Source organism: Elgaria multicarinata, chromosome 3, assembly GCF_023053635.1.
Source record: "Elgaria multicarinata webbii isolate HBS135686 ecotype San Diego chromosome 3, rElgMul1.1.pri, whole genome shotgun sequence".
Classification (NCBI taxonomy): Eukaryota; Metazoa; Chordata; class Lepidosauria; order Squamata; family Anguidae; genus Elgaria; species Elgaria multicarinata.
Window position 1 is genome coordinate 64,299,606 of NC_086173.1, and position 24,644 is coordinate 64,324,249.

A 24,644-nucleotide genomic window follows, 5' to 3' on the forward strand; every position below is an offset into this window, starting at 1 on the left:
AATGTAATGTGTGCCTGCATCTTTTGCGCTTTCTTTGCCATGTATATGATAAGGACACACATGCCAGTGAGCCTGGATTGAATGTGCTGTCCTATTGCGTCAATATAGAGCGGGAAACACATTTTGTTACTGCAGTGTGAAAAGGGTGATGCTCACTAAATTTGGGGGTGGGAAACTTGTGGCCCTCCAGTTATTTTGGCCTACAGCTCCCATCATCCTTCTCCATAGGCTATGCTGGCTAGGGCTGATGGGAGTTGTAGGGCAAAACATCTGGAGGGCCACAAGTTTGCCCAGCCCTGGTTTAGCTGTTTTCACTGACTGCTCTTTCTCCTTTTCCCTCCTCTTTAGTTGATACATAATTCAGAGTAGCATCTAGTTAATTGGGAGTAGCATCTGGTTAACCTGACATGATTACCTTTTCATATTGGAAGTAACTAAACAGAGTTACAATTACCTCCCCACTTTCATGTCTGTTGCAATTCATTGCAGATAATGGTCATGTTACATTGGACGGGTTCGCACATCACTTTAAGCCATAGTGGCTTATAAGCTATGCACAGTAGCTTATTTTTAAAAAATAGCTGATTGTGTCCCATCACACAATTGGAAAAATAAACTACTGTGCTTAACTTATTCCCCCCCCCCCCCCGCCGCCCCTTCCTCGCCATCAGCCCTTCAGCCTGCAACCCAGGGGACTTGGTGGCAGAGCCATGTCATCTACCGCCAAGTCCCCTTTCCACCGCCTGGTGAGGAAACGGTATTTGGGGTGAGGGGGCAACAAGAGGACTTGGACAGGAGTGAATTTCCAGGCAGGGGAGGGCTCTTGGGATGTCCTCCCACCATAGCACAGAGGGGGATTCTGCTGAGATCCAGTCTGGGAGTCAGATGCTTTGAGAGGCAACAGGATCCATGATAGGGGGTTTCTCCTCCACCCAATTTTTGCAGGAGCCCTTTCAAAATCTAATGGAAGTCTATGGAACTTGTTCCCGACCTTGATTGGAGCCAAGAAGGGGGATATGGGCAGTGGCTTGGGCGTAATCGCTAATGGTGATTGCGGCCCACTGGCTTGCTAGCCAATGTCCTTTATCCACAATGGGCTGATAGATGACATGTTAACCCACTGTGGGTAAAATAAACCTCACTGCAGTCCATGGGTTAACAGGGTAGCTTATTTGGGGGTAAATAAGCCACTGTAGGTGGGGAAAAGCTGCCAGATGACACACTAACCCAACCATGGGTTATTTGGAAAAATAAAGCATTGTGGATTAGTGTGGCATACGAATCCAGTTAAAGTCTGGTTGTTGCAAATGTCAGGCACTGGAGTTTGAATTTTACTCTAACAAAAAATAAAATCACCCCAAAGGTTTCATTCTGATATGGATGTGTAGCCCATTGGATTTCATACACACACACAAACACACGTATGATGTTAAACTTTACAAATGACATCATTTAATCTATTAAGGCAATTTGTTTCCGTAGGAAATTTTCAACTGAAACCAGAGCTTGTTGTGTAATAAAGCTGCTTAGATTTGGAGTGTTGTTTGCACGTGCCTCACAGGTATGCTTGGAGGAGGGGACCTAGAGTGCGTGCAAAAGCTCCCAGCTTCAATCCCTGGCATCTCCAGCCAGGTCTGAGAAAGACAGTACAGGCCAGCCTTACCTAGATAGATCCATGGTCTGACAGTTTCATAACAGCAGTCTGTGTGTCCCGTCCTGCCTCAAGCCTTTTAGCTCCAGCATTTTGATGCTCGCAAGCTATTTGATGCTGCTTCAGAAGTAAACATCTCTGTTTACTTGCTGAGTGAAATACACATCAACCTCTTCTATCCCACACCTTTGCACTGACTATATTTCTCGCCATCGTTACCCTCTTGGCAAAGCGGCTTATACTTCTGGAGAATCTCTGAAAACCTGCTTTGAGTTGGGGTTCCGGGGAGGGAGGCATGTACAAAAAGCCTAGTGACATTTTACGGCATGTTAGCCGCAACATTTTGTAACCTTGTGGTGTACACAGGCTCCTGCAAGGGAAGAGCAGCCATTTTGACTGAGGTTCTTGACATTATAGCTACAAGAAGGGAAAAAGGAGATCCTGAATGTAAGTAAGTGGAAAAGGGCGAAGATATACCATTCCTTTCATATTACTATACCACAACAGCGGTTTATATATAGTGAATTGGTGCCAAGGAGATCCAGAGAAACTGTTGGTGTGACTCTTGTTTGGCTGAACTTTCTGTTTACACTGGAATATAGATCAGAATAGCCTCTGGTGTAGTTTGTGTGCCATGGGTTTTTTGTTGTTGTTTCTTTGCAGTAGGTGTGATTGCCTTAGGAGCCCAATGGGCCCAAGGAACAGAGCTGTACATTGGTTGGTGGCTTTAGCAGTTTCTCGGAACACCCACTGAACTTGAAAATGACATTTGAAGAATTCTACTCCGTTGCTAAGTGTTGTGAGCTCTCTCCCAAGGTAGGACTGTCAGATCTAAATTTCAAAAACAGAATGGACACTGGCAAAGGAAGGGCATATAGGACATCTTTTGGGACTGTGGCCTTCTGGAGTCCTGGGCGTGTAACAATCTTAGAAGATCCACTCTGATGCATCTCATAGTATATTGCCTAATCTCACAGGTGTTAACTGGGGTTGTAGGAGAACAGATCAGAGGGAACCTAGTGAATCTCATCACCTGCTAGGTGTGCCGTGGATAAATCTGATGCCCAAATTCACATCCTAGATTAGACGCTCACCTGGACTCAAAATGTTATGATCTCTCTTGGTTGAGGTTCCTTCCAATCAGCCGAGGAATTCTCCCCAATGGCATATTTGCATCTTCGGCATGCTTTCTGTTTGGGATGGGAATAACCACAGATTGGGGGTGGCGAACGAGGCTTTCTTCTTTCTTTTCTTGTATCCACTTTTTTGTCATCTTTTATTTTGCTTTTGTTGGATATCCCTTATCCCCCCACCCCCAGCCGCCCCAAACTAGAGCAAACAACTTTTTTAAAAAAGACAAAAAATGTACACTGAAAAGCACTAAATGAAGCCTGATTATGTAACCTCTGTGCAGATGCAGCATGGACTTTCTCTTACCCCTTCCAGGCGCTTTGGGTTGACGCAAGCAGCTACTCCAATATCAGCCCCTTCTCCCTCCCCTGCCCCTTGTAAAATCCTTCCAGAGAGGAAAACCAATCCTTTAAAATAAAATAACAAAAGCAACCTTCCCCTTTCCCACCCAGCCCGCCCCAGCTCCCTCTGCACCCCCCTGCTTTTACCTCAAAACCCACCCTTTTGCCCCTGGGTAATGCCAGTATTTGTTCTGTGTTATAAGTGCCAAGAAAAATTTTGTGACTCCCTCATCCCCTGTGACCTGAGAGTATCAAGAATTGCACATTAACTACTGTAAAGATTAAAAAAAAAAGGAATTCAGAAATGTTAATAAAAAAAAGTTTGTAACAATTGTGCGCCTGGCTGTTTTATTTGCAAGCTTGATTCCTCTCTCTTGAGTTGTCATGGGGCAGCCTTGCTGAGCTTAGAACGAGATTGGGTCCACTGAAAGCAGGAATCAGGATATCCATATTAAGAAACACCTGGTTTTTTAAAAAAATAATGTAACCCAATCTGAGGTGCCTGTTTGATTCTTCATAAAAATTCCCTCTCCTACAAGTTGCACTCTCTTAGTCTAGTCCAGCCTTTCCCAACCTGGTGTTCTCCAGATGTGTTGGACTACAACGCTCAACATTCCCACAGCCAACTGTTGAGTGTTATAGTCCACACATCTGGAGAACACCAGGTTAGGAAAGGCTGGACTAGACTAAGCATTCTTCAGACCAGCATTGAGATGTTTGCCAAAATCTGAAACTACTTAATAGACTTCTGTCCAATAGGTGTCCCTCTGTTGACAGAAAGCTCTTTGATCCAACAGAGGCTTCCATCAGCAGGTCAAGGAAGGAGTCTTTTTTTTTTATTCCCTCTACCCTTGAAGCCCAATGTCTGCTTCAGAACAGAGTGGGAGATGGCTCTGGGGGAGTAGCAAAAACTCACCTTCTTCCCCATTCCACAGACAGAATTCTCTGTAGTTCTCTAAAGTGCAACCGAACTCACTGAATGGTTACTTCACCGAAAAATGAAGCCAAGACTACAATTCTGTACATGCTTAGCCCTCTGTAAGTCTGCTTGAACATTGGGACTGATTTCCAAAATAATCAGAGGTTTGGCCTTTAAGTTGCATAGAATTTTTTTATTATTTGGTTTACTTGGGGAGGAGACATGATAGAGGTTTGTAGTGTTGTGAATGATGGGAGAGAAGAGAAAAAAAGTACTCTGTTGGTCAAGATACTATGTCCTGTTCACTAGGCTAAATCCAACATTACTTGTGCTGACCTCTCACATAATGGAAGTTTTCCTCCCCCCTCCCCTGCCCCATACACATCCCAAATCTGCTCTGGAAGGGACCGTGGGGAGGGAGAATTTGATCCACCACTGGAATCTATTCCACTGGCCCAAGGACATAGTTGGATACATCCCACTGATCTGAGCTCCAAAAGCGCAGTTAATGAAGACCCTAAAAACAAAGCCCAGCGTAACCCCAATGACAGTGCATTATATAAATATTTTTAAAGCTAATTTTCTGTGTTAAACATATTCACAGAGGATTGGTTTATCAGTGGTTACTGGCTATGAAAGCTAAATAGAATATCCTTATTCAAAGGCAAATTTCCCCAATATTAGGTAATCTAAGGCAGGCATGGGCAGAAGAGAAATCTCTAAATGTTTTCAACTTCAGTTCCCATAACCTCATGTCTACGTGGCCAATGGTCAAGAATAGTGGGAGTTGAAGTCCAAAACACCTGGAGATCTTTCTACCCACTCCAGATCTAAGGTACTGCAACCACCATCTTCCTGTCTAGCATTGTGGATTGCCACAGAATGTGGGACTATTTGGATCAGAACAAGGGCCATCTCACGTTTACTTTCTTAAATGTGTGGAGGATCTCCAAACCCTCCTTTCCAACAACAGAAAGAAAAACATTCCAGACCAAAAGTGTGTATTAAATATAAGTACAAAATCTTCATTCATTTATTTTTAAAAAGAGTAGTATTAGCATCTTTATAACAGGGATGGGTACAAGATAGATCTGAATTTACTAGATTGGCAAGCATTTGTGACTCACAATTGTTTAACAATAGCAGCAACAAAATGACCCCCCCCGCACCCCCACGTCTGCCCCAATTATACCGATGAAAAGAAAACAGGATAAGAAAGGACTGTGAACTCTGTTCAGTTCCAGAGCTCAAACCAAATTCCTGGGCTTAGAATTCTTTCATTCTAAATTGTATGTATTTTGCTCTGGGCTTCGATTGCTGGATCTTAAGAGTTCTAGTAAAAAACACAGTCGCTCTCACAAGCCTAAAGTCTAGATACCCCTACTTTATAATACGTGATAAAAACATAGAATGTCTTTGAGTTGATGTCCCACAGAGGCCTTTCCTATCCTCCAGATAAGGCTATGAGTCATTTAGACTTGGCTGAAAGTAGCATTACATAAGCATCGGCAGAGATTTAGGCTTCAGGGGAGACGGTTTGTCCAATTTAATAGATCAAGCGCTTGAGATGGGGACAGCAGATTGAACTGACATTGTTGCAAATTGGAGTACTTAGCAATAGCCCAGAAATATCAGCATCACTTGTATCTTGAAGCACAGCACTGAGGCCTAGATCTGGGTGATGGGGTTCTAACATTATCCTCCCTGTTTCTGGAGGGGAACTGGCATCTGGTTAAGAGAGAGCGCCTTGGGCTCTGTTCCCAGTTTCATTAAGCAAAATTGGTTTCTTGGCACATAGTGAGTCAGCTTAGGACTATCCTCAACCCTGAGTAATTTCACCCTTTAAGAAACAAGACAGATCTTTGTCCAGTTCAGCCAATCCAGACACAGTTCCCATTTGGCACCGGCAGAGGTGAAACTGACAGGTTGGTCCATTGCGTTTCAGCCACAGACACATTTAATGCAGAGCCAACTTCTTCCCATTCAAATATAGGGCATGAATGGATCTTTTAACAGCAATTAGATTAGTCAGCTGGGTGGTGGTGGTGGTGTATTACAGCTGGAGGTGGGAGGAAAAGGCTGTCCAAAAGAGGGAACCTGCACTGGTACTTCTACTTGCAGTGGTGGTAACACAGACATGTGCGAGATGGTCTCTACATTTAAGAGGCACAGACATGTTTGTGTGATTTCACCCTCCCTAGCCTCTTAAAGACTCCACAGATCAGAAGGCGATTCTGTAGATTCCCTTAGTAAAGCGACTAACCTCTGAGAATCCAATCTGTCCTTTTTAACGGATCTGCAGCCTCCAACAGCTAATAGTCTGAGTGTAAGCGAGAGCAGCCCTGTTAGAAATACACCATCCCTTCCACTGAAGTGACTCCTTTTCCTTCGTGCCTGGCGAGGTTTCGCCACCCCCTTGAACCGGATAAAAGCCCAGGGTGGCTCCAAGCATTCCACTTGGCAGGGAAAGGGTGGTACCTGCCGGGCCTTCCCCCACATCCATTCTGCTATTGGGTTCACGGAGCAAAGAGAAGTATCAGCACCACCACCACGATGATTATCAACAGGCCGATGACGCACCACTGGCGCCGTTCTGAGGAGGGGAAAAGCACAGAGGGAGAAGGGCGTGAGTGCAGGAAGGCCAACTGGGTTGAAAATCCACCGCCCCTTCCTCTGCAGGGGGCGGGGAGCAGCTGCCTTGAAATAAACAAAGGGTGTGGGAAGGACTGCTTTAATCAGAACTGCATTTGAAGCATACAGGAAGCTCTATTCTGACCCTCTCGAGTCAAATGCCCATTTCACGGGAACGCACACACCATTCTTCTGCACTGTGAATTCAACCCTAAAACTGCCCCCAGTATAAGACAGTCTCCACTGGGCATTTGAGCAAGCATTTCTCCGCGGTGTCCCCTGGTACGTGCGAAGGAAACAGCTCCTCTGTCTGCAAAGCTGTCAACTCTGCAGTTTCAAAGGGTCTTGTTAGAGGGAAATGAGACAGGAGAGAGAAACCCTCCGGCATCGTTAATTGGTGCTGGGGTGCTTTACCTGCAGGAGGTAGTGTCACTCTTGGACAGGGGTGGGCACCAGAAGGGGCACTGTTGGTCTGACTATGCCATAGTGTAGAATCAAGCTTGCATTCCTGCCTGGCGTTTGTGAATTACAGACAAGGAGCAGTATCCAATGAAGCACTTAAGCCCCTGCCAATTCCCTTCCAGGCGCAGCGCCCCCTGCAGAGTCCACTGCGCAAGTGAGTCTTGCCACTGCAACAATTATTATTATTATTATTATTATTATTATTATTATTATTATTATTATTATTATTTATTTATATAGCACCATCAGTGTACATGGTGCTGTACAGAGTAAAACAGTAAATAGCAAGACCCTGCCGCATAGGCTTACAATCTAGACTTAGCGCTTCCTAGAGGAAATGCCAGCTTCCCTGACCCGCCCCGTACAAGAAACTAGCGTTTTGGGTTGCCTCTGGAAGCACTAAATCCCCGTCCCACCAAGTGGTGGATGCTGCTTGCAGAAGAGAATCGGGGGTGGGGGAGAATGGGCAGGGGCATGAGTGCCCCACTGGATACTGCCCAATGGTTTGGATCTAGATTTAGCCTTACCTAGAGTAGACCCATTAAAATCAGTGGAATGTGAGTTAGTCATGGCTTACTTGAGCCCCATTGATTTCAATGGGTCTACTCTAAATATGAGTAAATGTGGATCCAACCCAAGAACACATCAACACTCCGGGGTTGCATATGTTCTGTAGCCTGCACTAGTTGGCACTATTAAATAATTTATATTTGCCAGAAAGGTGGGCTACCACTGATCTAGAAAGGGCTAACATTGGAACTGGTGATGCAGTATTGGCCTAACCAGACTTTGCAGGGGTTTATTCCATGGTATAATTCTGCCACCCTCCATTCTATTGCCCCCTCTCAATTCTTCCGCGATGAACTTGGCTTTCCAAGTCTGAAGAGTGATGCCAGTATTGTTGCAAATGCTGTGTGGACGGGGAGCGTCAGGCAGCCAAAACAAACGTTCAGCCCAGTCCTGGCCCATTTGCTTGGGGTAGAGGGGGAGGAACAATCTGGCTGGAGAGAAGGCAGGCGGAACATGTGGTGGAAGGGTTGGGGAAGAAGCTGGGAAAGAGGCAAAAGTCACCAAAGGTAGTCAGAAACCAGCATTTCCCAACCTGGTGCCCTCCAGATGTGTTGGACTGCAACTCTAGCCATCTTACACAGTCCAACATCTGGAGGGCAGCTGGCAGTCCAATACATCTGGAGGGAATCAGGTTGGGAAAGGTGACGCTAAACAAAATAGCTAGAAGCTGTGAATTTTGGGTGGAATGAGCAAAGAACAGCCAGATCACAACGTCTGCCATGGAATAAAGCTCACTATGATTGCATGGAAAAAGGCACCCTGGGTCTCAAATCACCTCCTCTAACTCTTGATGCCAAGCCCTGATCAAAGCTGCTGGGTATAAAACAGGGGTGGGTAATTTGTGGCCCTCCAGACATTTTGGCGTACAATTCCCATCAGCCCTGGCCAATGGTGAGGGATGATGGGAGTTGCAGGCCAAACATCTGGAGAGCCACAAGATGCCCACTCCTGGTTTAAGGAAAAACAGGCAAAGGAAGGCTGGGAATGTGGTATGGGGGCGAGGAGGGGATCAAAAACCCCTTGAGACAAGCCCATTTGGAATGGAGGTGAAGGTCCAGCCCATTGGGAGAGGAGGGGGAGAGCAGGACGTGCCCTTCCTCTCCCTGCTTGGGGAAGGCCACAGGGATAGACCGTGGAAGGCTCATCTCTTACCGCTGGTCACGTGGGAGACTCTGGCCATCTTTTTGAGCACTCCGTCCATGCGGCTGTGTGTACTGTCCATCTCGTGGGCAAAGTCCTCCAGCATGCTGGGAAGTGGCAACGACATCACATCGTCAGCTGAGGCGGCAGCCCGCCCGTAGGGCAGCCCTCTACCACTAAGGGTTTGAGCCCTGCCTAGCCCACGCCCCACCCCACTGCCCTCAAAAGCCACGGGGATGCCAGCCAGTCCCCTGTGGCTGGGATTTTGCTCTTAGGGGCACCTTCCCTGCTAAAAGGGTGCAAAGTCTACTCCTTCCAGCTCTAGCAGGGCAAGCCTTTTCTAGCTAAGGCAGAGGCAACTGGCCCATCTGACTTTCCCAAGGGCTACCCATTAGGCCCCAACATAGTCCCTGATCCCGTGAGCCTCACATGAATAACAGCTCAGGGGCAGCCCAGCTTCCAACCCAAGAGGCAAGAAAAGGGCTCTTTGACACACACACGCACACACACCCTTCTTGCCAGTGCGAACGGCAACAGAGGTGCGGGCAGAGCCTCGCCTTGTGAGGCTCACACCTGCGCCCAAGCCAAGACCCAACAGGTAGGAGCGAGCTGCTGAAGCACGTAGTCAAGGGAGGGCTCTGAGAAAGGGCTCTGTTGCTATTCCTGCTGAGGAGGGGAAGCACTCTTGGCCTGTGTCTTGGCTCACGCAGGATGCCCACGTCGCTGGCCCTTCACCCTTTGCTAAATCCAGAATAAGGTCACCAGATTAAAAAAATCAGTTGCCCAGCACAGCTTTAGATAGGCAAAAGTTCTGGCTCCTCTTCTCTGATCCATTCCAGATGGTAAAGATTAAAATGACCAACAACGACTTGCTGCATAACAGCTAGTCATTAGGAGAGCCTTATTACATTGAGAATTGGTGCCTGAGTTTTCTTGTTTTCCTTTTCCCTCCCAATCTTTTTTCCTTTTGTGTTGTGTCTTTTAGACAATAAGCCTGAAAGCAGGGAACCTTTTTGTTTTTATTGATTTATACCCAGCTGAAAGGCAGGGTATAAATTGATGAGAGAACCCAGATTATTCATAGAATAGTAGAGTTGGAAGGGTCCTATAAGGTCATTGAGCCCAACCCTCTGCTCAATGCAGGAATCCACCTTAAAGCATCCCTGACAGATGGTTGTCCAGATGCCTCTTGAATGCGAGAGAGCCCATGACCTCACTAGGTAATTGGTTCCACTGTCATACTGCTCTAACAGTCAGGAAGTTTTTGCTGATTTCCAGCTGGAATCTGGCTTCTTGTAACTTGAGCCCGTTATTCTGTGTCCTGCACTTTGGGATGATTCCCTGGTGCTATCCTGTTGCCATCTCTATCCAAGACGGTACATCTTCCCTGTCCTTTCAGCTAATGCATTGTTTCCAGTGTCCCTGCACTCCTAGAAGGTTTTATGTGAAAGGTGGGGCACAAATGCCTTAAATAAATAGAGTCTCCCTCACTCCAGCCGCTCCCTGCACTCACATAGACTGTTCATCCAGCTCTTCCCCAACTCGGCCAGACATGTGTTTCAGCACTCGAATGCTGCCAGAGACCAACTCCAGCTGCTCATCCTGCTCCTCGATGATCAACTGTCAGGGTGAGAGGGATCAGAAAGTCTGTCACTAGGAAAAAGAATTCCATAGGAAAGATGCGAGATTCAAAGCAGCTTCAACGATGAACAGAGAGTGCTCTTGCCCAAGAAGGAACAAGATGAGGACGGCTTATTTCATTTCTAGACTGCCCTTTGTCTGAAACTCTCTGGGTGGTTCACAAAAATTAGAAACCACAAATTCAAGAGATTAAAACATGGTATAAAAATTTAACATACAAAATGTAAAACAATTTAAACAGCTACAGCCAAGGTCAATAAACACAAGACTTGATAAAAGCAGCCAACAGAAATGCCCCCATCTTATGCCATTAAATGCCTGGGAGCAGAGGGCAGCCTTAAGCTGGAGCCAAAAAAAATGTCAGTGTGGGCACCCGGCAGACCACGGTGGGGAGATCATTCGATAATCAGGGGGCACCACTGAGAAGGCCCTCTCCCTAGTTGCCACTTCTGGGCCTCCCTTGAAGAAGGCACTTGGAGGAAGGCTTCAGATGTTGCCCAAAGTCTCACTTTGAAGTGGACACTGGCCTTCAGGGGACTTCGGGTGGGGTGTGACTAGCTCTAGTAGCAAGCTCTGGGAGCTAAGCAGTAGTATTGTCACTGCTGAGGTCCAAAACACACCCGTATCCACATTTTCTCTGCATTTAGGCAAACAACACCAAGGATCTTCTTAAAGTAGGGGTGCCAAACCTCAGGTCTCCAGGCCAAATCCAGCCCACCTAGGGTCCCAGTCCAGCCCTCCGGAGTTCTACTCATGAGGAACCAGTGCTGAGGGATCCACCCCATGCAGGAGCTTGGCTGAAGCCAGATCTCCAATAAGAAAGGGTGGCCATGGGCAAAGCCCCTGAACTCTGCCCACCAGCAGTCTGACAGGAAAGGAAGAGGAAAGCAATTCTGCCATGCCAAATTGAACCCAGGGCTTTCCCTTCCTGCCATTCAACCCTCACAGTTGGGAGAGGGGAAATACACTGGGGTGAAGGGCTGCTGGTGTGAGAACAGTTTTCACTAGAGCCCAAGCTTACACCAGAGGGAACCCTTTGGTCTCTGTAGAAAGGGCTGGCATGCGAAGATAAGCATGAGTCAATGTGGTGTAGTGGTTAGTGTTGGATCAGAGGACTCTTAGGAGATCCAAGTTCAAGTCTCCACTCAGCTGTGAAGCTCACTGGATGACTTTGGGCCTGTTACTGATTCTCAGCCTAACCTGCCTCACACGGTTGCTGTGAGGATAAAATGGAGGAAGATTGCATAAGCAGCCTTGGGTTCCTTGCAGGAGGAAAAAAGGCAGGATATAAATATAATGACGTAAATAAAGGGCTAGATTGGCCCAAGGCATGGAGATGGTGTCCCCATTCTCACCTTCTGATGCAGCTGCTCCTCCTCCAAAGTGTGTGAATTGGCCGTCGTCACATCTTCCGCATCCAGCAGCGGAGCGTGATCCCTGCTCCCCACCAGCATCTGCAGAAAAAAAGGGGGGGGTGAGAACCCAACCAAAAAATATCCCTGAGTGAGAGATCTAGTTAGCGGGAGTGGGACTCAAGGCCTACTCCATCAAGGGACATTTTGACAGAAGGTGATTAGGAAGAGTTTCCACTGCAATCCAGAATTAAATTACTACAGACATATTATTATTATTATTATTATTATTATTATTATTATTATTATTATTTATATAGCACCATCAATGTACATGGTGCTGTACAGAGTAAAACAGTAAATAGCAAGAATCTGCCGCATAGATGAAGTGTTGGCTCTTAGGCAGTCTAAGTATTTATTTAATGTACTCCTTAGGCGCCTTTTCAAGACTCTAGTCCTCCCAAGGCAGCCATATAAAACATAATTCAGTATCAATGTAACAAGCTCAGAAAAATCAGAAAATATATCTGAGCTGCTTTATTTGGTTTTCCCAGTTTGCTACCAGTCTTGTAAGCTACTTTGGGAGGCAGGGGGGTGAGGTGGGTATTTTGAAAAGCAGCCTAGAAGTAGGGGGGGGGGGGGGAGAAAGAAAATCAACAAGTGGGATAGCCCATTTTTCCCCTTAGGAGCTCAAAGCCATAATCTATGCACCAAAGACAGAGAGAGAACAAAGGGTGTCTCACTTCAAAGAGAGACTGGACCATTTAGCCCAACAATATGTAACTTGGAGGAGGAGGAGGAGGAGGAGGCCTTTAGCCTTCGTTGGCAGTCAAGCTCCTGTTACTTCATGGCAAAAAAACTATGTCAGACTTTGCCAACCTGTCACTCTCTCATCATCCCCAGCCAATCACCAGGGTGGGGACAACTGGTCTAGACAACCAGGGGTAGAGAGGCAGCCTAGCCATTGCCAAGCCAGGATTCTTCGCCATCTCAGGCAATACACTGAATGGTAGACTGTACTTACTCTGTTTTTCTGCTCCACAAAGGCCTGTGATGCTGGACTGGATATATGATCCCGCATTTCCTAAAGTCAAGAATGGGAAGCAGTAAGGAAATAAACCCATAACGATGGTGACCTCTAAGAGAGCATCCATCATGATAAACAAGGTGCATTTTCCTACAGGGCTCCTGAGACACATAATCTCCTATTGTAACCCACCCTAAGCCCGAGGATACAATGTGTAAAAATACAAATAAATGAAATTACAGGAACTGACACCACTGCATTTCACAACAGATGTAGAAATAGAAGACAAAGAATTTTTATTAAAACACAGTCTCAGCCCAGCTTCAACCACCTAACTTAATTTCACCACCAAACATGGAAATAGATTCCAAATTCTTTACTCCCAACCACAGGGGCCAGGATAAAATCCAGAGGTCCTGGCTCCACAATCCTCCTGAGTATATTTTTAAATCTTTACAACTGCAAAGTTTCTAATAGTCCAAGAGCCTCTGTCAAAATATTTACCTCATAAAGTACAAAAGGGTTGACTATCTGGACATCTTACAGACCTTGTGATATCTCCAAAATGGTCAGTCTTATGTGCAACAGCTAAGGTGTTCAGGGGGTGGCAACCCCCCAAAAGTCCTTTTCAGGGCCAATAGTTGAGTCATATGATGCATGAATGAATGAAACATGCAGCATCTGCTTGAGGAATAGTATATATAATTCCAGACCATCCAATCTGACTGAGTTTGTTGGGGCATCTCCCCTTTCTGTCCCCTCCAAAAAGAGGGCCATTAATTACGTCTTAAGGTACATGGCTGAAACTGCTACCATTTGGTAGAGATCACTTTCTTATATCTTAAAATAGCCAATCTGACTGCTTTATGCAGGGCCAACCCCAAATAAGACAATTTAATATGATCCGAGTCATAACAATTCCCACTGCACTAAGTAAGGAATTGATATTGCAACTCCAGAAATGTGTCGCTACTTCTGTTTTTTTGGGCTTACTGTGGAAAGAATCCTGTATAATCACCAGCAGATACCAGACATGAAGCCATGGAACCCCCTAGCAGCAAGTTTACTGGGGGGATGATGTCATTAATGGGTGCAAGCTGGAGACACAGGACAGTGTTATGTACATTGTAACAAATGGGCTTGTGAAGTCATTAAAAACAATCCAATTGGTGTTGCAATGAAAGGTATTAAGGGCAATAGGAAAATCCTTCATATTCTTAACCGTCCTGAGTACGGTGTCAGCTGCTGAAAAAAAGAGACTTAATTAACATTTGCATCACTTGATGAGCAGTGGGCCACCCCAGAAGGAATGAAATTATCACTGTATTTAGTAAAAGGAGTTGCCTGGGATATGATGTATATATCAACACTATTGAAGGGAAAAGGAATCTCCATGACACAGATGGTAAATGTTTTGAAAATGTTGTAGGGGAACCCTGAGAAGAAAAAACCGCTGACACTTTACCAAAGCTCTCTATAGCAAAAATGAAGAAAAGATCTCACACAGCTTCTGGTTTGGAACTGGAACCATACAGGAATAGACCTACAGTGCTTCCAGGTGGAGGGCTTGTAAGCACGACCAATCAAAAGTCACCATGCAGCTGATTCGGTCTTTTCTCCTTAATGGATTTATTGTGGGGAGAGAAAAAGATGGACGAAGTGATGGGAAAACACAGGAGGGTTACAGTCAGAAGATGACAACGTCTGAACCCCCTGTAAAAGTCCCTGAACGATGTAGGGCGAGTCACAATAAAAAGCTTCCTCTGGACGCACCCCAAAACTATCAAAGAGTTGATTTGTAGCACTTGAGGATGGCAAAAGATCTGTGATTCTGGATACCTATGAAGATTTTGTTTTGGGTGACACCATGTGGATGATGTCACTGACATTAAAGACAAAAAGAGCTCCAATATCGACAGGTTGGAATTCCAAAATTTTGGTGGATAAACATCTCCAACAGAAAAGCAGGTATTTCCCACAATTCATCCAGTACCCAGCATTGCTACAGGTTGTGGCAGAAACAAGTAAAAGATCCCACAAAATAGCTGAGGAGTGCCAACAGGGATTTCATGGGGGAAGGAATAGAAAATTTATGTTGGGCTTCTCTGGGGTGCTGCATGTTTATTGTTTCAATGCTTTCATAACTCAAATAAATACAAAAGTTTTCTTGTAGAATACTTTACTTTGACTTTATTGCTAAAACAGTAATTTCAGAACCGATGTACATAGTTCAAATTACTGAATTGGAAATTATTATGACACAGATCATATTAAATGGTCTGATTTGGGGTTGGCTCCATGTAAAGCCGTCAGATTGGATATTTTAAGATACAGGAATGTGATCTCTATCAAATGGTACCAATTTCAGTCACGTACCTTATGATGATATTAACAGTCCCCTTTTTGGAAGGGCCAGAAAAGTACACCTCAAAAAACTCAGTCATATTGGAGGGTCTGGAATTATAGACACCAGTGGTTCCCAATTGGTGGTCCGCAGATCCCAGGGGGTCCACGTAATCCACCCAGGGGGTCCGTGGCACCATTCACATATTAGCTCTGTAAGGTTCACATTTTAATAAGAGAAAATATGCCATCTCCCGCACTCTGTTTGCTTCGACGGTGACGTCATGCGTGAAAGCACCTGCGTGATTTAGTAGCTAGCTTCAGAGATTACTTCCCTGAACTTAATCCTGAAAACTCATGGAGAAGGAATCTTTTTGAATGTGATGATATACAACTAACAACTCTATCTGCGGAAGAGCAAGATGCTGACGTGACTTGTGATGGTTCATTGAAATCATTTTTCAAAGAATATAGACTGGACCAATTCTGGGTGAAGGTTTTCCTGATTATAAGAAGTTAGGTGAAAAAGCTTTGAAACATCTAGTTCCCTTTTGTTCCACATATCTTTGTAAACAAACATTTTTGACATTTTGTTATGTGAAGAACAAGCATAGAAATTGGCTCGATGTTGATCCAGATTTGAGATTAAAAGTAGGAAATATTGAACCGGATGTGGAAGGGATTGTTCGGGACAAAAAGAGGCACGATTTCTCCCATCATATTTAGGTTCAGGAGCTGCTCGACAGGTCACAATTTGTTCAATTGTAAACTAGACGTTAGTAAAATTAAATTCGGTTTTATATTCCTAACTAAATCATTGTCATTTTTACGTGGTAATATCACAAATATCACAAATTTTATGGTCTGTTTTTAGTATACCTAAAATCCTTTGCTTATTAGGGGCTACACCTTATTTTCTCCAAAAAAATTGCTTCGCGCAGGTAACTACCATAGAGATAACAAAATTTTCAAAAGTAGGGGGTCCATGGCTTGGCATTTGAAAAAAAAAGGGATGCACAGTACTTCGCAAATTGGGAACCACAGATATACACTATTTCACAACAGGTGCTGCGTGTTTCATCCATATACCTTATGATGTAATTATTGGCCCCCAAAAGGTGTTTGAGGGGGCTGGCACCCCCTAAACACCCTACCAGTTCCCCATAAGACTGGCCATTTTGGAGATGCCACAACTTTTGTAAGATGTCTAGGTAATCAAGCCTTGTGTACTTTATGATGTAAGTATTTTGACATGGGTTCTTGGACTATAACTCCCTCAGAATAAAGCTTCCCTCACTTTCCCTAATACCTTCACATCTTTATTCAGGCATTTCACTGACAACAGAACAACCTCCGTAGCCTCAGGTTGGTCTTTTACTCTGTGGATGCCATCGTAGGAGCAAGTGTCTGCTTGAGGAAGACTCACCTTGACTGATTCCCGCATCTCTGTGACAAAAGACCGCCGTTCCACAACCTCACTGGGCTCGATTTTGAACTTGCGCGGGTTAGACTCCACGATGCGTGTTTATGGGTCAAGTGAAAAGAGCGCTGAGTCATTGAGTCGGGAAAGTCAGAGGGCTGCACTTATTCTGTGGCCTTACACTGGCATTTCACTTATCAGGGGCTCTGCCTGCAGAAGGAGTTTCGTAGTTACTGACTCCCCTTCCAGTTTGAGCAAAGAGCCTTATATGGAGCAGTTAGGGAGCAACTGCCTGCCACCACAATCCTAGCAGCTTGCAGGGCATGTAGAAAATGGCACCCACAGCATTACTTGGAGAGGCGCCCCTCCTTGCCCCCTCAAACACACATCTCCTGCTCCAGCCCCCAAAGGATATAAATGGTTTCCTCCAGGTCCTCCAAGTCCCAGTCGATGCTGCGCAAGCTGTTGCGTAGTTCATTGGTAGTCCAGTCAAGCTCCTCTTTGGTGACCACATGTGTCTCCTGGAGCAGCTGGCACCAGCGCTGATAGAGCCCCCGAGCTGTATTCACTGCTTTCTGAACTTCCCTGTGGAACACAAAGACAAGGTAGTTGCAGGGGGGAGGAGGGCCGTCTTCCGTTGTGCTCTAGAAGATGTCATCGCTCCTGCTCTGAAAGAAGTCCTGCATTTATGTATATACAAAACTGCCTTTGTACCGAGTAAGACCCTTGGTTCATCTAGCCCAGTATTGTCGACATTGACAGGCAGCAATGGCTCTCCGGGGCTTCAGCCAGGAGTTTTTCCTTCCTCACATTCCCCTTCCACTACGCCATTGTTCTTTGGAGAGCTGTTTGGAAGACAAAATCCCATCTAAAGAGCTGTCCCAAGAACCAGTGGAACTCTGCCTTTGGGTGCCACATCTCTGTACACATCAGGCCTGATCAGGCTTGTCAACAGCCATTCATCCGGTCACCTGCAGGAAATAAGAATTCCCTCCGGGGGACCAAGCAGGAAGGTGATTCCTTCCTTTTACATAAAGGTTCTTTTTCGTTTTAGCCCACCAAAATCTAGCCGTAATCATGCAGATTGGTGATGGTCTTAAACAGCCCTACACAGATACCATGATTCACTCCAGAGTGGAAACTCATGAGTTTTAGAAGGAAACCTCAAATACATAAACAAAACTAAAAAGCTTGCCTTGAAGCCAGCCCCTCTAAGCTAGAGACTCTTTGGCCTAAAGCTGGGGGTCTGTAGTCTAGCAACTTCTTATCAAGTAGTACAAACATCCTCACAGGCACTTCCATTCACAGGGCCTTCTATTTGGAAGCAAGGCACTTGAGTGGGTGATGGTATCTCAACTCTATAGACACTATCTGGATACATTCCAAGTTGGCTTCAGGCCTGAGTTTGGCACTGAAATGACTTTGGTTGCCCCGATGGATGACCTTCACCACAAGGACTTGGGGAGTATGAACATACTCATTCTGCTGGATCTTTCAATACCATCAACCATGGACCCAACTGGTACACCGCTCCTAGTGGTTCTGTTCCTACCTCTCTGACTGATCCAGAAGGTAGTGCTGGGGGATTTTGCTCCATGTTTTATTTACAGTTCAAGAAATATCAGGAAGGGAACAAACAGTGGTAGCTGAAAGACACAGGCTTACCGGCTATTTGTTCGTTCTCTGCAAAATGGGTTATTGAGATGGTGAGATACATTCTCTATGCTATTAAAGCTGCTGTAAGTATAAAGAAGGGCTTCAGGTGAGTGGGGTGAAATGGAGGCATAGCATTTTAATAATCTGGACAAAGGGTAGAAGAGCAAGAAATGGAAGTGTGGACATTCTTGTTCCCATCTTTGGAGAGTTAACTACTAGAACTGAATCACATTTCTTCAGCTTGGCATATTACAGACAGCCCTGTTATTCACCACTTCAATGTGACAAATGAGCAGAACATCAAAGGACCTATGGAGGACAAGTATATTCATGGGTTTCTAAAAACAATCTGTTAATTATGAAATATAGACCTGGAAAACATCATTAATCCTTGATGAAAAGCAAAAGTTGCCATGACAGCCATAAGAATTCTGAAATCCATATTTATACAATACTTTTATTAGGCCAATTCAAAGGTCATTTTAGGTAAGCTTTGAATTGGCCGAATAAAGGCAATGCTCTAATAAAAGATTTTGGAATAACTGCTAATGAGCATTGATAAAGGTCCTTAATATCCTACTAAGCAATTCTGCCTTCAATGTGGAAATGACAAAGAAAATATCCCAAACTGTGCATATCTGTACAAAACAACTTCCCTTTTTAACTTGGCATTTCTGTGTATTTATTAAGTAAATGTATTGCTTGCTCTTGCTTAAAGAAGCTGCCACTTCAGAAACATATTTGGGGAACTGACTGGAATTTGTTCTGACAGACAATTTTGCCATCATAATAATTTTTGTTTATTGCTGGCCACACTTCCCCCAATATGAGCATCCCTAAACAGGGTCCTGGGACATTAAGAATCTGCTGTGTTGAGAGGCTACTGTGAGTTTGATCTTTTCCCAAAGGACAAAAAAAAAAAAAAAAATACACATGGCCCTATAGAACCATTGATGGGAGAGATCCAAAAATAACTGTAGGATGACTGGGAAACAGTTAATAAAGGTTTTCTATGGAGTTCCAGTGGTTGTTTAGTAGTTTAGCCTCCCTCCTAACTGATGCCCTCCAGATGTTTTTGGACTACAACTCCCGTCCGCCCCAGCCAGCAATGCTGGTCGGGGATAATAGGAGTCATAGCCCAAAACATCTGGAGGTTGGGCAAAGCTGATGTAGTTGAACGGGATTTCCCATGTTTGGCGAAATTTTCTAGATTGGGTAATCCAGGAAACTGGAGGCAGGCGGCCAATCTTCCCACACTCGCCAACCCACCACGCGGTGGCTGCAGTCCGAACCAGAGGCAGAAAGACCCGAGCTAGTTGCGGTGGCCGTGCCCTCCACTCACCCTTTCACCACGAAAAACGGGTCCTCCAAAGACATGGTGGATCGGTCGCGTGCGTTGCCTTCCCGAAGTGTCCAGCTAGCCGGAGAGCAGCGTCTGAGCCGAGACCATATAAGTCTATGGGCGAAACCTCCCGTCCCGCCCTCCTTCCCTCTGAGCTGAAGCTGTGTAGGCAGCCACGTTTACTCCGGGCAGTTCTTTCTAATCCCGCGGAACTCCCGGGGGCTTTTTGTTGTTGTTGTTCCTTTCTCCCTTCGGAAGAGGAACCGCCAGCCTTTCTACCGAAGAGCGGCAAGAGGGGAAGAGAAGAGGGCGCTTTGAACTTAGTGGGTAGAGGACGCAGGAACCTCCTCCTTGGAACTTCTTAGTGCCCTGGTTTGGAGGCGTCTTTTCGCTTTTCCTCCATCCTCCTCTCGCTTTCGCTTCCTCCTGGAGATGAAGGAGGTGGTGGGGAAACCCGTGTCATTCAGGCAACAGGCATCATGGCCCCAAATAGCCCCGGCTGTTCTCCCCACCCCCTCGCCGGAGTTCCTGATTCATTCATTTTTCCGCCTCGCTTCCCGTTTACGAAACCGCTCGCTGGAGATCTTGGCTTCCCCTACTAGGGCGTATCCTCAAGGCCGCAACGCCTCTCGGTTACTCTTTAACCCACCCCCACCCCCATTAAGGTGGCTAAAGAGCGGGTAGTACCCACAGGCCCCTTTACGTGTATGCATATTCGTGGGTGGAGCGTTTCAGTCGTATCCGTGATTGTGCGTCCCAGATACCATCAGGGACGGTAGTTAAACACGGGGCAAAGGCGCTGCATGTGTCTGTCCGTTCCCCCGTCCCCCGCATTCAGTGTCAGTGTAGTAGCAGGCTTGGTACACATGGACACGCCGGCCGCTGAAGGAAGAAGGGAAGTGGATTACGCGTGTGGGCTCCATGTGGGCCTGTCGCAATAATAAGGGACGGGAGGCAACATGTACGGTAAAAAGAGGCCCAGATCCGGCAAAGGCGAACTGTTACTTACTTGTTCCATCCGTTTCAATGGGACGCTAAGACAAACCTGAAGAATGTTTACTCGGAAGTAAATTGCACTCTGTTAAAAATGGAAGTTCGCTTGTGCACCGGATGGCGGTTTTAGCCATGTTTAACCTTCGCAGATGGAGTGCAGATTATATAGGCCTGCGTATATTCCAGGCAAGGAAAAGAGTTATACAAGTGGAGAGAGTAGGGCTGGGAAAGTGTGATGTAGCAGTCAGGCAAACAGTTGCATATGCTTTTAAGTGTAAATGGTTTATCCGTGTACAATTTCCCCAAAACAGGGTTATGGATGGAAAGTGAAAAGCAAAGGTTGTCATGATGGCCATAAGAATTTCAAAATCGATATTTGAACAATGCCTTTATTAGGCCAGCTAAAGGTCATTTTTATGACCTTTGAGTTGGCCTAATAAAAGCATTGCTCTAATAAAAGATTTTGAAATAATTTCTAATAATCATTGATACAATCCCTTATTATCCTTCTCAGCCATTCTAGTCAACAGAAAGTGTTGTGGCACTTCAAACTAGCACATTATTCTGGCATAAACTTTCGGGACTATAACTCGCTAAAGTCCACGAAAGTTTATTCCAGAATAAAAGTGTTAGCCTTTTAAGATGCCAGAAAAACTCTTTGTTTTTGCAGCAATAGACTAACACAGACACCTCTCTGGAAATGGAAGGAAAGCAGTATCTTGGATCGCGTGGGAGTTTTGTGATAGGTGTTTACCCATCGACAGCCAAGTCAGGGCAGGAGGTGTATGTGTAAGGGTGATCAGATCGGATAACAGGGGAAGTTGCTTGGAAACGCTTGTAGCATGATGAAATCAATAGGAGAGAAAAGGTACAGAGGCAATATTAATTTATAAATATTAGCTTGATGGGGGTGTTGTGTACTGGGAACTTCGAGGAACTGGGTTCTTCTATATGAACAAATGGTATGCGCTATGTATGGATAGATTATTATATTGCTGTGGCAGCAGGGTTTAGTAATATGTGCGCAGCCTGTGTATATAAAGTGTCGTGTTGCCTCGCGTCGCGGCGTGAGTAAACAGATGGATGGCAAGGCAGAGCCATTCCTTGGACGAGCTCCCGGAAATTCAATTGAGCCTTTCGTCCTGTTGCCCATTTATGGACACAGGAAGCAAGACTGCAACAAACGTCAGCAGTTTTAGAACGTTGGTAAACGCAACTTCGACTCCTCCCCCTGTCGTCATGGGCCAATAATACATGCAAGGAAACCGTAACCAAGGAGGCCGGGGGATGGGTAGCGGGAGCGGGGTTGACCTAAGCGGAAGAAGGAGCCTCTTAAACGAAGAAAGCCCTGGAGGGAAAATCGATAGAGAGCCAGGACTGAGAGTTCCTATCCGCCACAGTAACCTGGGTGTTTTGGTGCAAAGGCAAAGCACACACACACACACCAGGCTGTCAAATCAGTGAAAGGTTTAACAGGAACAATGATTTTTTAAGTGTAATCTTACGATCATGTGCACAGATTGCAAACATAAATGCAAACATTATGTTGCAAACATAAACTGTGATGCACATGCAAAAGGAGGATGACATTGCATCTAGCCATTTCTAGAGGGGGGAGGTCTTGTTTGCTGCAGCAAAAGCAACAAAGGGTCTTGGGGCACCTTAAAGATGAAGACAATTAGTCCATGTTTATTCCATTTAGCGTAAACACAGTAAGTAACACAGTCGAGTGAGAGTGTGAGAAAATAAGGATGCAATCTGAGAGCGAGCCCATGTGTAGGCTTGGCAGCTGGAGTTTCAAAACTGTTTGGGCAATGCTAGCGCAGGAGAGAAGCAGACACAAACTGAGGAGGAAGTTGCTAGTCCTCTGGGTGCTGCTACTGAGGAAGGACACATAACCAGAGCTCTCTTTTTCCCGTTTGGGCAATTAGAGTAGTAAAGCAGGAAAAGCCACATCCTCCCACTCATGCCCTAGCTGGAGACTTGCTGCCCATATTAGGCCCTTGGCTGCAGCAAGCAACACTGAATTCTCATATATTTATGTACCAAAGTGCAAAGATGTTTGCACAGACTGAAAGCCTTAACTCTTGGAAATGTGCAAGAATTCTTGCATGTCCAGCTACATTTGCACTAGTGCATCAAAGGGTGACATCATGCTACCTGCAGCTAACAGGCCTGTTGTAAAATTTGGCAGGCCACGGAATGGGCTTTGGATACAAGACTAAATTCTGAATACTCAGTTTGGCCTCTTCCCAATATCTGGGTCAGGGTTGCTCCTGACAGAGAACAGGAGTGGAGCTGACCTTTTCTTATACTTTAGGAAACTATTGTGCTTGGGCTGAACGGCAAAGAAGGTAATTCAAAGTACTACATCAGTACTGCATCAACTTTGGTAACAAAGTTGAAAGGTTCATGTAGTCAATGCTTACCTATATAATGTTTTTGCACTCACATAACTCACATGTGGCAAGAGCTTGAGAGATTTCAAAAGGTATAAAATACTCACAGTTTACTTCTGCTTGTAGCACCTATTAAGGAGTTTTTGCATTGTTTGGGTCATTTATAATGACTCATGGTTTTTCTGTTTCGAATACAACTAATTCAAATGCCTGTAAGGCCGCCTTGAGGCCCAGTATTGGGCAAAAGGCGGAATACAAATAAAATAATAATAATAATAATAATAATAATAATAATAATAATAATAATTTGCTATAGCCAGTAGGCTTAATCAGCTTTAGATGAAATATGGGGATTGCAAGCACTGACTTGCAACCACAATACAAAGATTTTGTGGTTGATCTAGGTAGTGAGGTTTTAAATGGCAAATGAAATTAAAACTCATTGAGTCACGTATATGTATATTTGCATTTGCTTTAGCAGTAGCTCTACATAAGGACAAGACAATTTGGCTGTTGAATGTGCAACCCTCCCCCCCCCCCCAAGGAAGCAAAACAGTGCATTACCACCACTACCCGTATTAACTGACAGGATAAAGGCATGTTCATTGTGAACATATCTATTTTGACCTTTTGACAATGGAACTTACTTCAATCTAGCCAATTTTAAGTTTTTATTAAATTACTGATCTGGAAGATGCAAAAAGCAATTTAAAGCTGCAGTCCTAGTCCCATTGAAATCAGTAGTGTTTCCTTCCAAGTGGACATGGACAGGATTGGGCTGCATGTGTCACTTGTGGAAACGAGCAGGAAAGAACAGTTAACTATTTTAGAGGGTTTATTCAAGCATGCATATTTATTACTTGATGGCTACAATATCAAGTCCTTCTGCCAGCAGACAAAGACGTATTTATTCAAGTAGGTCTTTGGCATGTAAAGTAGTCCTTAGGGATGGGTGCTGTTTTTATCCTTTTATTGTTGTTTTTATTGTGTTTTAATGTATTTGTTGAATTTTGGTTATTGATGGCTGCTTTGAGTGCCATTTCTTTGGTGGAAAGGCAGAGTATAAATCAAATAAATAAGTATGTGATGGCTTGCATATGTGAATGAGCCATCACAAAATGTAACCTAGACTCAGAGACATGTCATCTCAAATGCCCTGCTTTTCCACGAATTTAGTTCTTTCAGTCATTAAGACTGTAATGTAGAACAATCTCCATGCATGTGTGAACCAGGCCATATTAATTAAGAAAGGGGCATTACGAACTATCCTCCCTCCAAACCTAATGAAGATATGCAGAAAGATTTGGTTAAGCTTGGTCACACTAGAGCTGCTACCTCCTTTAACCTCTGCTTGCAGTATGGTCTACCTGATGCTTTGAGAACTATGGAACTAATGGTTGGGTTGTAGACACAAAGAAACTGTATTGGCCTGAATGGATGTACACTGAGCATTTCCTGCAGTGCTCCAAACTATGTTCATTGAGCATTTGTTGAAGTTACCAAGTTTACACAGAGGTTGTGCCCTTGTGGTTATTTATCTACTCAGAAGTAGCCCCTTTTGAGTTCTAGGGGATTTACTCCTAGGTAAATGTGTATAGGATTGTAGCTTTAAGGTTACAACCCTAC

General features: G+C 45.0%; 2 protein-coding genes across 2 annotated transcripts in view; one reads left to right on the top strand and one right to left on the bottom strand.

Annotated features, from left to right (window-relative positions):
* Positions 1-5,243: 5,243 nt before the first annotated feature.
* On the bottom strand, positions 5,244-20,056 carry STX10 (syntaxin 10). Its single transcript, XM_063120517.1, has 8 exons — positions 19,627-20,056; positions 17,044-17,213; positions 16,635-16,729; positions 12,863-12,922; positions 11,842-11,940; positions 10,359-10,465; positions 8,858-8,952; positions 5,244-6,635 (listed from the first exon to the last, which is right to left on the bottom strand). The coding sequence occupies exons 1-8, from the start codon at positions 19,659-19,661 to the stop codon at positions 6,559-6,561; spliced, it is 738 nt and encodes a 245-aa protein (XP_062976587.1). The 5' UTR covers positions 19,662-20,056; the 3' UTR covers positions 5,244-6,558.
* A 461-nt stretch (positions 20,057-20,517) lies between these two features.
* WDR83 (WD repeat domain 83) overlaps positions 20,518-24,644 on the top strand; it is a 37,894-nt gene continuing 33,767 nt past the window's right edge. The window contains exon 1 of the mRNA XM_063120519.1: positions 20,518-20,692. The gene's annotated coding sequence lies outside the window, so the exon portion shown is untranslated. The remainder of the gene's footprint in view (positions 20,693-24,644) is intronic.

Excerpts from the sequence above, each read along its gene's own strand:
- STX10 (XM_063120517.1), bottom strand. The coding sequence starts at position 19,661 with ATGTCTTTGGAGGACCCGTTTTTCGTGGTGAAAGG. Across the intron at positions 16,730-17,043 it reads GGACCTGGAGGAAACCATTT|GCATCGTGGAGTCTAACCCG; the intron begins ATATCCTTTGGG and ends ACCCATAAACAC. Across the intron at positions 12,923-16,634 it reads AGATGCGGGAATCAGTCAAG|GAAATGCGGGATCATATATC; the intron begins GTGAGTCTTCCT and ends TCTTGACTTTAG.